We start from the raw sequence: 14,421 nt of genomic DNA on the forward strand, positions 1-14,421 counted from the left end.
TGCCGCTGCTGTGTGTTCTCGTAGGGTAGGATGCAGCTCTTGTGACGCGCGTGTTGTGTAGGTATCGTGGCCGAGCGGTGTAAAGCGCTGGTTTCAGGCACCAGTCTCTTCGGAGGCGTGGGTTCCAATCCCACAGCTGCCAAACGTGTAATTGTTTCCTGTGTTGAAGACGGCTGCACTCATTGCCTGCAAAGAAAACAGCTTCTGCTTCGTGAATTGCCGTAGAACAGTGCGTGGTGCAACGACAGGATTTGTAAGCGCCTTTTGCTCTCATCATTGCTGGCGTTCATGTCCACGAAATGCGTCCGGAGCACGCCGTTCTATAACGTGAGAGAGTGGATTTTTTTACAGTTGTCAGTTAACCGTGCCTGATTGCTGCGTTCGCTGGAAGAGCACTGCCGTCGTTATCCGGTGTGGTCTAGTGGCTAGGATACCTGGCTCTCACCCAGGAGGCCCGGGTTCGATTCCCGGTACCGGAAATGCGCGTTTTTGTTGCTCCTCTTATGCGACTTGTCTCGACTTTGCTCGACTGACGCTACGCTGACGCGTGCAGAAAGCTACGTTAAGTATGATTCACGGCAACACCCGACGGCGAGAGAGATGCGGCGTGTGTCCACTTGTTGTCGAGCCACGTACCTGTAGCGAAGAGGCTTGGAGGACTGCAAGACATTGCCACGGAGGTGAATGCAGCTAACCACTGTAGTTAGTGTCCTGACAGCGCAGGCGCGTTCATTTGTTTGTATACATGTGATGGAGAACGTGTCTGACACTGCTGTGGCGTGACACTGTGGGCTGGGCTTTGCTGTGTGCCGCCACTTGCATTCCCGCCAGCTGCTTTGGCGGGCGCCTCCGTGGCCGTGATCGTCTAGTGGTTAGGACATTGCGTTGTGGCCGCAATAACCCAGGTTCGAATCCTGGTCACGGCACTTTTGAAAGTTTTGCCTTGCTGCCGTTGCTATAGAGATAGTGCACGAGTACTCGAAATTACAGTGCTCTCTTGATTTTTCACTCGTGTTCCGCAGGCCGCAGTTTGTACTACCACTTCATCACCAACATGTAATGTCGCCTCCCAGAGCGCGGACGTCCGCTGCTCTCTGCAGTCGAAAAGGGCAGTTGTTTGAAGTGCGATGGATGAGCAACCAGTGCCAGCAGAACAGGAAGCTGTGACGTGCACTGTTTCTACAAATGCTGGGAAAACTGGCGCCCAATGCAGCGCACGTAGCGTGGCCGAGCGCTCAAAAATAAAAAAGTAGTGTAGCGGTTATCGCGTCTGCTTCACACGCAGAAGGACCCCCGGTTCGATCCCGGGCGGGAACTGTATTTTCCATCCTATGTCGCATACTACTCCAGTGAGCCACGTCATGTGTGGATCTGCTGCATGGAAAAAATACAACGAAAAATAGCGCTCTAAGGCACTGGTTTAAGGCACTGGTCTCTTCGTAGGCGTGGGTTCGAATCCAGGAGCTGCTGTCTCCTTATCTACGACAGCTACAGACAAGTGGCGTCGCTCCCATACGGCGGGCACGGCATTTTCTTGTTGTGGATGGCCTAAAGAGACGCTTCCAGTGGGAGAGCAGTGGACATACACGGCACAGCGATTGCCAAGACACTTACATTTCGGAGTGATCTTTGTACTACAAAGGAAACGTTTTGCCGCTCGTGGTCCAACGGTAACGTGGCCGAGCGGTCTAAGGCGCTGGTTTTAGGCACCAGTCTCTTCGGAGGCGTGGGTTCGAATCCCACCGTTGCCAGTTTTTACGTCTCATTTTTGTGCCGCTGCTGTGTGTTCTCGTAGGGTAGGATGCAGCTCTTGTGACGCGCGTGTTGTGTAGGTATCGTGGCCGAGCGGTGTAAAGCGCTGGTTTCAGGCACCAGTCTCTTCGGAGGCGTGGGTTCCAATCCCACAGCTGCCAAACGTGTAATTGTTTCCTGTGTTGAAGACGGCTGCACTCATTGCCTGCAAAGAAAACAGCTTCTGCTTCGTGAATTGCCGTAGAACAGTGCGTGGTGCAACGACAGGATTTGTAAGCGCCTTTTGCTCTCATCATTGCTGGCGTTCGTGTCCACGAAATGCGTCCGGAGCACGCCGTTCTATAACGTGAGAGAGTGGATTTTTTTACAGTTGTCAGTTAACCGTGCCTGATTGCTGCGTTCGCTGGAAGAGCACTGCCGTCGTTATCCGGTGTGGTCTAGTGGCTAGGATACCTGGCTCTCACCCAGGAGGCCCGGGTTCGATTCCCGGTACCGGAAATGCGCGTTTTTGTTGCTCCTCTTATGCGACTTGTCTCGACTTTGCTCGACTGACGCTACGCTGACGCGTGCAGAAAGCTACGTTAAGTATGATTCACGGCAACACCCGACGGCGAGAGAGATGCGGCGTGTGTCCACTTGTTGTCGAGCCACGTACCTGTAGCGAAGAGGCTTGGAGGACTGCAAGACATTGCCACGGAGGTGAATGCAGCTAACCACTGTAGTTAGTGTCCTGACAGCGCAGGCGCGTTCATTTGTTTGTATACATGTGATGGAGAACGTGTCTGACACTGCTGTGGCGTGACACTGTGGGCTGGGCTTTGCTGTGTGCCGCCACTTGCATTCCCGCCAGCTGCTTTGGCGGGCGCCTCCGTGGCCGTGATCGTCTAGTGGTTAGGACATTGCGTTGTGGCCGCAATAACCCAGGTTCGAATCCTGGTCACGGCACTTTTGAAAGTTTTGCCTTGCTGCCGTTGCTATAGAGATAGTGCACGAGTACTCGAAATTACAGTGCTCTCTTGATTTTTCACTCGTGTTCCGCAGGCCGCAGTTTGTACTACCACTTCATCACCAACATGTAATGTCGCCTCCCAGAGCGCGGACGTCCGCTGCTCTCTGCAGTCGAAAAGGGCAGTTGTTTGAAGTGCGATGGATGAGCAACCAGTGCCAGCAGAACAGGAAGCTGTGACGTGCACTGTTTCTACAAATGCTGGGAAAACTGGCGCCCAATGCAGCGCACGTAGCGTGGCCGAGCGCTCAAAAATAAAAAAGTAGTGTAGCGGTTATCGCGTCTGCTTCACACGCAGAAGGACCCCCGGTTCGATCCCGGGCGGGAACTGTATTTTCCATCCTATGTCGCATACTACTCCAGTGAGCCACGTCATGTGTGGATCTGCTGCATGGAAAAAATACAACGAAAAATAGCGCTCTAAGGCACTGGTTTAAGGCACTGGTCTCTTCGTAGGCGTGGGTTCGAATCCAGGAGCTGCTGTCTCCTTATCTACGACAGCTACAGACAAGTGGCGTCGCTCCCATACGGCGGGCACGGCATTTTCTTGTTGTGGATGGCCTAAAGAGACGCTTCCAGTGGGAGAGCAGTGGACATACACGGCACAGCGATTGCCAAGACACTTACATTTCGGAGTGATCTTTGTACTACAAAGGAAACGTTTTGCCGCTCGTGGTCCAACGGTAACGTGGCCGAGCGGTCTAAGGCGCTGGTTTTAGGCACCAGTCTCTTCGGAGGCGTGGGTTCGAATCCCACCGTTGCCAGTTTTTACGTCTCATTTTTGTGCCGCTGCTGTGTGTTCTCGTAGGGTAGGATGCAGCTCTTGTGACGCGCGTGTTGTGTAGGTATCGTGGCCGAGCGGTGTAAAGCGCTGGTTTCAGGCACCAGTCTCTTCGGAGGCGTGGGTTCCAATCCCACAGCTGCCAAACGTGTAATTGTTTCCTGTGTTGAAGACGGCTGCACTCATTGCCTGCAAAGAAAACAGCTTCTGCTTCGTGAATTGCCGTAGAACAGTGCGTGGTGCAACGACAGGATTTGTAAGCGCCTTTTGCTCTCATCATTGCTGGCGTTCGTGTCCACGAAATGCGTCCGGAGCACGCCGTTCTATAACGTGAGAGAGTGGATTTTTTTACAGTTGTCAGTTAACCGTGCCTGATTGCTGCGTTCGCTGGAAGAGCACTGCCGTCGTTATCCGGTGTGGTCTAGTGGCTAGGATACCTGGCTCTCACCCAGGAGGCCCGGGTTCGATTCCCGGTACCGGAAATGCGCGTTTTTGTTGCTCCTCTTATGCGACTTGTCTCGACTTTGCTCGACTGACGCTACGCTGACGCGTGCAGAAAGCTACGTTAAGTATGATTCACGGCAACACCCGACGGCGAGAGAGATGCGGCGTGTGTCCACTTGTTGTCGAGCCACGTACCTGTAGCGAAGAGGCTTGGAGGACTGCAAGACATTGCCACGGAGGTGAATGCAGCTAACCACTGTAGTTAGTGTCCTGACAGCGCAGGCGCGTTCATTTGTTTGTATACATGTGATGGAGAACGTGTCTGACACTGCTGTGGCGTGACACTGTGGGCTGGGCTTTGCTGTGTGCCGCCACTTGCATTCCCGCCAGCTGCTTTGGCGGGCGCCTCCGTGGCCGTGATCGTCTAGTGGTTAGGACATTGCGTTGTGGCCGCAATAACCCAGGTTCGAATCCTGGTCACGGCACTTTTGAAAGTTTTGCCTTGCTGCCGTTGCTATAGAGATAGTGCACGAGTACTCGAAATTACAGTGCTCTCTTGATTTTTCACTCGTGTTCCGCAGGCCGCAGTTTGTACTACCACTTCATCACCAACATGTAATGTCGCCTCCCAGAGCGCGGACGTCCGCTGCTCTCTGCAGTCGAAAAGGGCAGTTGTTTGAAGTGCGATGGATGAGCAACCAGTGCCAGCAGAACAGGAAGCTGTGACGTGCACTGTTTCTACAAATGCTGGGAAAACTGGCGCCCAATGCAGCGCACGTAGCGTGGCCGAGCGCTCAAAAATAAAAAAGTAGTGTAGCGGTTATCGCGTCTGCTTCACACGCAGAAGGACCCCCGGTTCGATCCCGGGCGGGAACTGTATTTTCCATCCTATGTCGCATACTACTCCAGTGAGCCACGTCATGTGTGGATCTGCTGCATGGAAAAAATACAACGAAAAATAGCGCTCTAAGGCACTGGTTTAAGGCACTGGTCTCTTCGTAGGCGTGGGTTCGAATCCAGGAGCTGCTGTCTCCTTATCTACGACAGCTACAGACAAGTGGCGTCGCTCCCATACGGCGGGCACGGCATTTTCTTGTTGTGGATGGCCTAAAGAGACGCTTCCAGTGGGAGAGCAGTGGACATACACGGCACAGCGATTGCCAAGACACTTACATTTCGGAGTGATCTTTGTACTACAAAGGAAACGTTTTGCCGCTCGTGGTCCAACGGTAACGTGGCCGAGCGGTCTAAGGCGCTGGTTTTAGGCACCAGTCTCTTCGGAGGCGTGGGTTCGAATCCCACCGTTGCCAGTTTTTACGTCTCATTTTTGTGCCGCTGCTGTGTGTTCTCGTAGGGTAGGATGCAGCTCTTGTGACGCGCGTGTTGTGTAGGTATCGTGGCCGAGCGGTGTAAAGCGCTGGTTTCAGGCACCAGTCTCTTCGGAGGCGTGGGTTCCAATCCCACAGCTGCCAAACGTGTAATTGTTTCCTGTGTTGAAGACGGCTGCACTCATTGCCTGCAAAGAAAACAGCTTCTGCTTCGTGAATTGCCGTAGAACAGTGCGTGGTGCAACGACAGGATTTGTAAGCGCCTTTTGCTCTCATCATTGCTGGCGTTCGTGTCCACGAAATGCGTCCGGAGCACGCCGTTCTATAACGTGAGAGAGTGGATTTTTTTACAGTTGTCAGTTAACCGTGCCTGATTGCTGCGTTCGCTGGAAGAGCACTGCCGTCGTTATCCGGTGTGGTCTAGTGGCTAGGATACCTGGCTCTCACCCAGGAGGCCCGGGTTCGATTCCCGGTACCGGAAATGCGCGTTTTTGTTGCTCCTCTTATGCGACTTGTCTCGACTTTGCTCGACTGACGCTACGCTGACGCGTGCAGAAAGCTACGTTAAGTATGATTCACGGCAACACCCGACGGCGAGAGAGATGCGGCGTGTGTCCACTTGTTGTCGAGCCACGTACCTGTAGCGAAGAGGCTTGGAGGACTGCAAGACATTGCCACGGAGGTGAATGCAGCTAACCACTGTAGTTAGTGTCCTGACAGCGCAGGCGCGTTCATTTGTTTGTATACATGTGATGGAGAACGTGTCTGACACTGCTGTGGCGTGACACTGTGGGCTGGGCTTTGCTGTGTGCCGCCACTTGCATTCCCGCCAGCTGCTTTGGCGGGCGCCTCCGTGGCCGTGATCGTCTAGTGGTTAGGACATTGCGTTGTGGCCGCAATAACCCAGGTTCGAATCCTGGTCACGGCACTTTTGAAAGTTTTGCCTTGCTGCCGTTGCTATAGAGATAGTGCACGAGTACTCGAAATTACAGTGCTCTCTTGATTTTTCACTCGTGTTCCGCAGGCCGCAGTTTGTACTACCACTTCATCACCAACATGTAATGTCGCCTCCCAGAGCGCGGACGTCCGCTGCTCTCTGCAGTCGAAAAGGGCAGTTGTTTGAAGTGCGATGGATGAGCAACCAGTGCCAGCAGAACAGGAAGCTGTGACGTGCACTGTTTCTACAAATGCTGGGAAAACTGGCGCCCAATGCAGCGCACGTAGCGTGGCCGAGCGCTCAAAAATAAAAAAGTAGTGTAGCGGTTATCGCGTCTGCTTCACACGCAGAAGGACCCCCGGTTCGATCCCGGGCGGGAACTGTATTTTCCATCCTATGTCGCATACTACTCCAGTGAGCCACGTCATGTGTGGATCTGCTGCATGGAAAAAATACAACGAAAAATAGCGCTCTAAGGCACTGGTTTAAGGCACTGGTCTCTTCGTAGGCGTGGGTTCGAATCCAGGAGCTGCTGTCTCCTTATCTACGACAGCTACAGACAAGTGGCGTCGCTCCCATACGGCGGGCACGGCATTTTCTTGTTGTGGATGGCCTAAAGAGACGCTTCCAGTGGGAGAGCAGTGGACATACACGGCACAGCGATTGCCAAGACACTTACATTTCGGAGTGATCTTTGTACTACAAAGGAAACGTTTTGCCGCTCGTGGTCCAACGGTAACGTGGCCGAGCGGTCTAAGGCGCTGGTTTTAGGCACCAGTCTCTTCGGAGGCGTGGGTTCGAATCCCACCGTTGCCAGTTTTTACGTCTCATTTTTGTGCCGCTGCTGTGTGTTCTCGTAGGGTAGGATGCAGCTCTTGTGACGCGCGTGTTGTGTAGGTATCGTAACCGAGCGGTGTAAAGCGCTGGTTTCAGGCACCAGTCTCTTCGGAGGCGTGGGTTCCAATCCCACAGCTGCCAAACGTGTAATTGTTTCCTGTGTCGAAGACGGCTGCACTCATTGCCTGCAAAGAAAACAGCTTCTGCTTCGTGAATTGCCGTAGAACAGTGCGTGGTGCAACGACAGGATTTGTAAGCGCCTTTTGCTCTCATCATTGCTGGCGTTCGTGTCCACGAAATGCGTCCGGAGCACGCCGTTCTATAACGTGAGAGAGTGGATTTTTTTACAGTTGTCAGTTAACCGTGCCTGATTGCTGCGTTCGCTGGAAGAGCACTGCCGTCGTTATCCGGTGTGGTCTAGTGGCTAGGATACCTGGCTCTCACCCAGGAGGCCCGGGTTCGATTCCCGGTACCGGAAATGCGCGTTTTTGTTGCTCCTCTTATGCGACTTGTCTCGACTTTGCTCGACTGACGCTACGCTGACGCGTGCAGAAAGCTACGTTAAGTATGATTCACGGCAACACCCGACGGCGAGAGAGATGCGGCGTGTGTCCACTTGTTGTCGAGCCACGTACCTGTAGCGAAGAGGCTTGGAGGACTGCAAGACATTGCCACGGAGGTGAATGCAGCTAACCACTGTAGTTAGTGTCCTGACAGCGCAGGCGCGTTCATTTGTTTGTATACATGTGATGGAGAACGTGTCTGACACTGCTGTGGCGTGACACTGTGGGCTGGGCTTTGCTGTGTGCCGCCACTTGCATTCCCGCCAGCTGCTTTGGCGGGCGCCTCCGTGGCCGTGATCGTCTAGTGGTTAGGACATTGCGTTGTGGCCGCAATAACCCAGGTTCGAATCCTGGTCACGGCACTTTTGAAAGTTTTGCCTTGCTGCCGTTGCTATAGAGATAGTGCACGAGTACTCGAAATTACAGTGCTCTCTTGATTTTTCACTCGTGTTCCGCAGGCCGCAGTTTGTACTACCACTTCATCACCAACATGTAATGTCGCCTCCCAGAGCGCGGACGTCCGCTGCTCTCTGCAGTCGAAAAGGGCAGTTGTTTGAAGTGCGATGGATGAGCAACCAGTGCCAGCAGAACAGGAAGCTGTGACGTGCACTGTTTCTACAAATGCTGGGAAAACTGGCGCCCAATGCAGCGCACGTAGCGTGGCCGAGCGCTCAAAAATAAAAAAGTAGTGTAGCGGTTATCGCGTCTGCTTCACACGCAGAAGGACCCCCGGTTCGATCCCGGGCGGGAACTGTATTTTCCATCCTATGTCGCATACTACTCCAGTGAGCCACGTCATGTGTGGATCTGCTGCATGGAAAAAATACAACGAAAAATAGCGCTCTAAGGCACTGGTTTAAGGCACTGGTCTCTTCGTAGGCGTGGGTTCGAATCCAGGAGCTGCTGTCTCCTTATCTACGACAGCTACAGACAAGTGGCGTCGCTCCCATACGGCGGGCACGGCATTTTCTTGTTGTGGATGGCCTAAAGAGACGCTTCCAGTGGGAGAGCAGTGGACATACACGGCACAGCGATTGCCAAGACACTTACATTTCGGAGTGATCTTTGTACTACAAAGGAAACGTTTTGCCGCTCGTGGTCCAACGGTAACGTGGCCGAGCGGTCTAAGGCGCTGGTTTTAGGCACCAGTCTCTTCGGAGGCGTGGGTTCGAATCCCACCGTTGCCAGTTTTTACGTCTCATTTTTGTGCCGCTGCTGTGTGTTCTCGTAGGGTAGGATGCAGCTCTTGTGACGCGCGTGTTGTGTAGGTATCGTAACCGAGCGGTGTAAAGCGCTGGTTTCAGGCACCAGTCTCTTCGGAGGCGTGGGTTCCAATCCCACAGCTGCCAAACGTGTAATTGTTTCCTGTGTCGAAGACGGCTGCACTCATTGCCTGCAAAGAAAACAGCTTCTGCTTCGTGAATTGCCGTAGAACAGTGCGTGGTGCAACGACAGGATTTGTAAGCGCCTTTTGCTCTCATCATTGCTGGCGTTCGTGTCCACGAAATGCGTCCGGAGCACGCCGTTCTATAACGTGAGAGAGTGGATTTTTTTACAGTTGTCAGTTAACCGTGCCTGATTGCTGCGTTCGCTGGAAGAGCACTGCCGTCGTTATCCGGTGTGGTCTAGTGGCTAGGATACCTGGCTCTCACCCAGGAGGCCCGGGTTCGATTCCCGGTACCGGAAATGCGCGTTTTTGTTGCTCCTCTTATGCGACTTGTCTCGACTTTGCTCGACTGACGCTACGCTGACGCGTGCAGAAAGCTACGTTAAGTATGATTCACGGCAACACCCGACGGCGAGAGAGATGCGGCGTGTGTCCACTTGTTGTCGAGCCACGTACCTGTAGCGAAGAGGCTTGGAGGACTGCAAGACATTGCCACGGAGGTGAATGCAGCTAACCACTGTAGTTAGTGTCCTGACAGCGCAGGCGCGTTCATTTGTTTGTATACATGTGATGGAGAACGTGTCTGACACTGCTGTGGCGTGACACTGTGGGCTGGGCTTTGCTGTGTGCCGCCACTTGCATTCCCGCCAGCTGCTTTGGCGGGCGCCTCCGTGGCCGTGATCGTCTAGTGGTTAGGACATTGCGTTGTGGCCGCAATAACCCAGGTTCGAATCCTGGTCACGGCACTTTTGAAAGTTTTGCCTTGCTGCCGTTGCTATAGAGATAGTGCACGAGTACTCGAAATTACAGTGCTCTCTTGATTTTTCACTCGTGTTCCGCAGGCCGCAGTTTGTACTACCACTTCATCACCAACATGTAATGTCGCCTCCCAGAGCGCGGACGTCCGCTGCTCTCTGCAGTCGAAAAGGGCAGTTGTTTGAAGTGCGATGGATGAGCAACCAGTGCCAGCAGAACAGGAAGCTGTGACGTGCACTGTTTCTACAAATGTTGGGAAAACTGGCGCCCAATGCAGCGCACGTAGCGTGGCCGAGCGCTCAAAAATAAAAAAGTAGTGTAGCGGTTATCGCGTCTGCTTCACACGCAGAAGGACCCCCGGTTCGATCCCGGGCGGGAACTGTATTTTCCATCCTATGTCGCATACTACTCCAGTGAGCCACGTCATGTGTGGATCTGCTGCATGGAAAAAATACAACGAAAAATAGCGCTCTAAGGCACTGGTTTAAGGCACTGGTCTCTTCGTAGGCGTGGGTTCGAATCCAGGAGCTGCTGTCTCCTTATCTACGACAGCTACAGACAAGTGGCGTCGCTCCCATACGGCGGGCACGGCATTTTCTTGTTGTGGATGGCCTAAAGAGACGCTTCCAGTGGGAGAGCAGTGGACATACACGGCACAGCGATTGCCAAGACACTTACATTTCGGAGTGATCTTTGTACTACAAAGGAAACGTTTTGCCGCTCGTGGTCCAACGGTAACGTGGCCGAGCGGTCTAAGGCGCTGGTTTTAGGCACCAGTCTCTTCGGAGGCGTGGGTTCGAATCCCACCGTTGCCAGTTTTTACGTCTCATTTTTGTGCCGCTGCTGTGTGTTCTCGTAGGGTAGGATGCAGCTCTTGTGACGCGCGTGTTGTGTAGGTATCGTGGCCGAGCGGTGTAAAGCGCTGGTTTCAGGCACCAGTCTCTTCGGAGGCGTGGGTTCCAATCCCACAGCTGCCAAACGTGTAATTGTTTCCTGTGTCGAAGACGGCTGCACTCATTGCCTGCAAAGAAAACAGCTTCTGCTTCGTGAATTGCCGTAGAACAGTGCGTGGTGCAACGACAGGATTTGTAAGCGCCTTTTGCTCTCATCATTGCTGGCGTTCGTGTCCACGAAATGCGTCCGGAGCACGCCGTTCTATAACGTGAGAGAGTGGATTTTTTTACAGTTGTCAGTTAACCGTGCCTGATTGCTGCGTTCGCTGGAAGAGCACTGCCGTCGTTATCCGGTGTGGTCTAGTGGCTAGGATACCTGGCTCTCACCCAGGAGGCCCGGGTTCGATTCCCGGTACCGGAAATGCGCGTTTTTGTTGCTCCTCTTATGCGACTTGTCTCGACTTTGCTCGACTGACGCTACGCTGACGCATGCAGAAAGCTACGTTAAGTATGATTCACGGCAACACCCGACGGCGAGAGAGATGCGGCGTGTGTCCACTTGTTGTCGAGCCACGTACCTGTAGCGAAGAGGCTTGGAGGACTGCAAGACATTGCCACGGAGGTGAATGCAGCTAACCACTGTAGTTAGTGTCCTGACAGCGCAGGCGCGTTCATTTGTTTGTATACATGTGATGGAGAACGTGTCTGACACTGCTGTGGCGTGACACTGTGGGCTGGGCTTTGCTGTGTGCCGCCACTTGCATTCCCGCCAGCTGCTTTGGCGGGCGCCTCCGTGGCCGTGATCGTCTAGTGGTTAGGACATTGCGTTGTGGCCGAAATAACCCAGGTTCGAATCCTGGTCACGGCACTTTTGAAAGTTTTGCCTTGCTGCCGTTGCTATAGAGATAGTGCACGAGTACTCGAAATTACAGTGCTCTCTTGATTTTTCACTCGTGTTCCGCAGGCCGCAGTTTGTACTACCACTTCATCACCAACATGTAATGTCGCCTCCCAGAGCGCGGACGTCCGCTGCTCTCTGCAGTCGAAAAGGGCAGTTGTTTGAAGTGCGATGGATGAGCAACCAGTGCCAGCAGAACAGGAAGCTGTGACGTGCACTGTTTCTACAAATGTTGGGAAAACTGGCGCCCAATGCAGCGCACGTAGCGTGGCCGAGCGCTCAAAAATAAAAAAGTAGTGTAGCGGTTATCGCGTCTGCTTCACACGCAGAAGGACCCCCGGTTCGATCCCGGGCGGGAACTGTATTTTCCATCCTATGTCGCATACTACTCCAGTGAGCCACGTCATGTGTGGATCTGCTGCATGGAAAAAATACTACGAAAAATAGCGCTCTAAGGCACTGGTTTAAGGCACTGGTTTAAGGCACCAGTCTCTTCGTAGGCGTGGGTTCGAATCCAGGAGCTGCTGTCTCCTTATCTACGACAGCTACAGACAAGTGGCGTCGCTCCCATACGGCGGGCACGGCATTTTCTTGTTGTGGATGGCCTAAAGAGACGCTTCCAGTGGGAGAGCAGTGGACATACACGGCACAGCGATTGCCAAGACACATTTCGGAGTGATCTTTGTACTACAAAGGAAACGTTTTGCCGCTCGTGGTCCAACGGTAACGTGGCCGAGCGGTCTAAGGCGCTGGTTTTAGGCACCAGTCTCTTCGGAGCCGTGGGCCCGAACACATCGCGCGCTCGCTGCGGCGTGTCGGGCGGTGTTTACGTGCGGATCGCGGTCGGCGGCGTGTGCTTCGCGGCGCTGTTTCTTCTTTGATTTGTTCTTTCTGTGAGTAGCATGGATCTCGATAATTCAGAGAACCGTCAGAATAATATTCAGTGCGCGTTTGATAGATCTGTGCGTAGGCCTACTGCTTTCGAAATTCACCAATGGGTTAAAAACGACCTTCAATTGCCGAAAAGTGTAGTCCTCGGCGTTCAACTTGACGCGTTCCTCAATTCGTTATTTTTGAAACTGTCTTCTTCCGACATGTGTGACACATTAGTGAACGTAAATGGTGGTGTACGTAAAATTAAGCACCTTGACGGTACTATCAGTGATGTTGTGATGTCGAATGCGGGTTATGGTATACGCACTGTTCGCGTATTTAACCTGCCCTTTGAAGTGCGAAATGAAACTATTTCTCGTAGTTTACTTCCGTACGGTACAGTGCTTTCGGTCGTAAAGGAGAAATGGTCGTCAGCTTATTACTATGATGTTGAAAATGGTGTTCGCAGTGTCCGCATGATTGTTCGACAGCATATACCGTCCTTTGTTTTTGTTGCTGGCCATCGGGCCTTTATCACTTATAGCGGCCAACCGGCGACCTGTTCATTTTGTAACGGTACCGGACATTTTCGACAGGACTGTCCGAAACGTAGTCGCCCTGTGCAATTACCACGGACGGACGGTCAGGACGAGGTGACGTGGGCGGCGGTCGCGCTTGGCGCCTCCCCCGCACGTGCGCATCGTGTGTCTGACCCTGAGGTTGCGGCTGACGCTGTTGCTATGGACGTTACACCTTCCGTTCCTGTTGCTGATAGCTCCCCGGCGTTGCCTGTGATTTCTGTGCCCGCACCTGTGGAGGCCCCGTTGCCTGCTCCCACAGCTGTCGATAGAATTGAACCACCGATAGTGTCTGAACCCGCACCGGCAGCTGTAACGCTGTCCGTGTCGGAACCCGTTCCGGAGGCTGCTCCCTCTGTTGTGACTGAGAATGTGTCTGCTGTAGCCACCGTTGTTGTCGAAAGTGAGGAGCGTCTTGCCGCCCCCGCGGAACCTAAACCGCGTCGGGAAAGGCCGATTGAGAGAGCTGACAACGTCCCCCGCTTTCGAAGCGCTAGTATTTCGGGTGTTTCTTCTCGTAAGGGGCGAACGCCGTCCCCGGTGGTGACTTGCGTCCCACCCTACAAGTCCACCTCAAAACAGAAGAAATTGCAACGGGCCTCGCAGCGCGCGGCTGTTGACTCGCGGCAGGTGTCGGCTGCCGATCGCCATCGGCAGCGGCCTGCCGCTCACAGTCAGCCTGAGGCGTCCGTGAGTTCCGCAGATTTTAAGAGGGACGAGACAGTTCGTCAGCTCAAAGTTTTCCTCACTCAAACGGACCCTGTCGTGACAACCGATACGGCGATGAACGTTCCTCCGAGCGTGTCGCCTGCACAAGTGGCAGGCAAACGCAAATCGGACGACTCACATTGCCGTCGCATCCGGCCGCACTCGCAGGATTCTGGATCTGATCCTCCCGCCGGCGCTGGACCTGCCACGGCGGCTCCGTCGGGTGCCGCTCTTGCTATGGACACGGAGGTGGTTCAGCCCCCCGTGTTTTCTAGTGCAAAGTGTGACTGGGCGGCGGACGTGGAGGTGGATGAAAGGACTGGCAGCGGTACGTAAAGTGCCTTTGCTCCTCGCTTGGCAGCGTGAATGCATCCCTCGTTGTGTAAGTCTAAAATTGTTTTTTGTGATGTTTCCTCGTCTGTGATGTGTGAAACCGGTTTGTTGCACGTTTTAATCGGTACTGTCACACGCACGTGTAGTTCAGGCAGCGCCACTGCACCCATCGTTGTGTCTTTTTATTTGTTGTGTATTTTAACTGTGTCTGGTACTTTTACATGTGTCTGGTGTCCGCCGCTCGTCGGAGGCACATTTTAGTCGTTCTTGCCGCTAACTTGGATCTTTACGGCAGCACGAGTGCTTTCCCAGCTGTGCACATTTCTTTAGTCTTGTTGTCTACTTTC

At 53.5% G+C, this 14,421-nt stretch overlaps 1 protein-coding gene and 20 non-coding genes across 21 annotated transcripts in view; all 21 read left to right on the forward strand.

Annotated features, from left to right (window-relative positions):
* LOC126184725 (uncharacterized) overlaps positions 1 to 14,077 on the forward strand; it is a 50,027-nt gene extending 35,950 nt beyond the window's left edge. The window contains exon 4 of the mRNA XM_049927295.1: positions 13,052 to 14,077. Within this exon, the coding sequence (XP_049783252.1) occupies positions 13,052 to 14,077 (1,026 nt within the window). The remainder of the gene's footprint in view (positions 1 to 13,051) is intronic.
* Trnae-cuc (transfer RNA glutamic acid (anticodon CUC)) lies at positions 408 to 479 on the forward strand. Its single transcript has one exon. It is a non-coding gene; the product is annotated as a tRNA-Glu (tRNA).
* Positions 855 to 926, forward strand: Trnah-gug (transfer RNA histidin (anticodon GUG)). The gene has a single exon. It is a non-coding gene; the product is annotated as a tRNA-His (tRNA).
* Positions 1,670 to 1,751, forward strand: Trnal-uag (transfer RNA leucine (anticodon UAG)). Its single transcript has one exon. It is a non-coding gene; the product is annotated as a tRNA-Leu (tRNA).
* Trnae-cuc (transfer RNA glutamic acid (anticodon CUC)) lies at positions 2,179 to 2,250 on the forward strand. The gene has a single exon. It is a non-coding gene; the product is annotated as a tRNA-Glu (tRNA).
* Positions 2,626 to 2,697, forward strand: Trnah-gug (transfer RNA histidin (anticodon GUG)). The gene has a single exon. It is a non-coding gene; the product is annotated as a tRNA-His (tRNA).
* On the forward strand, positions 3,441 to 3,522 carry Trnal-uag (transfer RNA leucine (anticodon UAG)). The gene has a single exon. It is a non-coding gene; the product is annotated as a tRNA-Leu (tRNA).
* Trnae-cuc (transfer RNA glutamic acid (anticodon CUC)) lies at positions 3,950 to 4,021 on the forward strand. The gene has a single exon. It is a non-coding gene; the product is annotated as a tRNA-Glu (tRNA).
* Positions 4,397 to 4,468, forward strand: Trnah-gug (transfer RNA histidin (anticodon GUG)). Its single transcript has one exon. It is a non-coding gene; the product is annotated as a tRNA-His (tRNA).
* Trnal-uag (transfer RNA leucine (anticodon UAG)) lies at positions 5,212 to 5,293 on the forward strand. The gene has a single exon. It is a non-coding gene; the product is annotated as a tRNA-Leu (tRNA).
* Positions 5,721 to 5,792, forward strand: Trnae-cuc (transfer RNA glutamic acid (anticodon CUC)). Its single transcript has one exon. It is a non-coding gene; the product is annotated as a tRNA-Glu (tRNA).
* On the forward strand, positions 6,168 to 6,239 carry Trnah-gug (transfer RNA histidin (anticodon GUG)). The gene has a single exon. It is a non-coding gene; the product is annotated as a tRNA-His (tRNA).
* Trnal-uag (transfer RNA leucine (anticodon UAG)) lies at positions 6,983 to 7,064 on the forward strand. The gene has a single exon. It is a non-coding gene; the product is annotated as a tRNA-Leu (tRNA).
* Positions 7,492 to 7,563, forward strand: Trnae-cuc (transfer RNA glutamic acid (anticodon CUC)). Its single transcript has one exon. It is a non-coding gene; the product is annotated as a tRNA-Glu (tRNA).
* On the forward strand, positions 7,939 to 8,010 carry Trnah-gug (transfer RNA histidin (anticodon GUG)). The gene has a single exon. It is a non-coding gene; the product is annotated as a tRNA-His (tRNA).
* Trnal-uag (transfer RNA leucine (anticodon UAG)) lies at positions 8,754 to 8,835 on the forward strand. Its single transcript has one exon. It is a non-coding gene; the product is annotated as a tRNA-Leu (tRNA).
* Trnae-cuc (transfer RNA glutamic acid (anticodon CUC)) lies at positions 9,263 to 9,334 on the forward strand. The gene has a single exon. It is a non-coding gene; the product is annotated as a tRNA-Glu (tRNA).
* Positions 9,710 to 9,781, forward strand: Trnah-gug (transfer RNA histidin (anticodon GUG)). The gene has a single exon. It is a non-coding gene; the product is annotated as a tRNA-His (tRNA).
* On the forward strand, positions 10,525 to 10,606 carry Trnal-uag (transfer RNA leucine (anticodon UAG)). Its single transcript has one exon. It is a non-coding gene; the product is annotated as a tRNA-Leu (tRNA).
* Trnae-cuc (transfer RNA glutamic acid (anticodon CUC)) lies at positions 11,034 to 11,105 on the forward strand. The gene has a single exon. It is a non-coding gene; the product is annotated as a tRNA-Glu (tRNA).
* Trnah-gug (transfer RNA histidin (anticodon GUG)) lies at positions 11,481 to 11,552 on the forward strand. The gene has a single exon. It is a non-coding gene; the product is annotated as a tRNA-His (tRNA).
* Positions 14,078 to 14,421: the final 344 nt, after the last annotated feature.

The sequence above is a fragment of the Schistocerca cancellata genome, chromosome 1, assembly GCF_023864275.1.
Source record: "Schistocerca cancellata isolate TAMUIC-IGC-003103 chromosome 1, iqSchCanc2.1, whole genome shotgun sequence".
Lineage (NCBI taxonomy): Eukaryota > Metazoa > Arthropoda > Insecta > Orthoptera > Acrididae > Schistocerca > Schistocerca cancellata.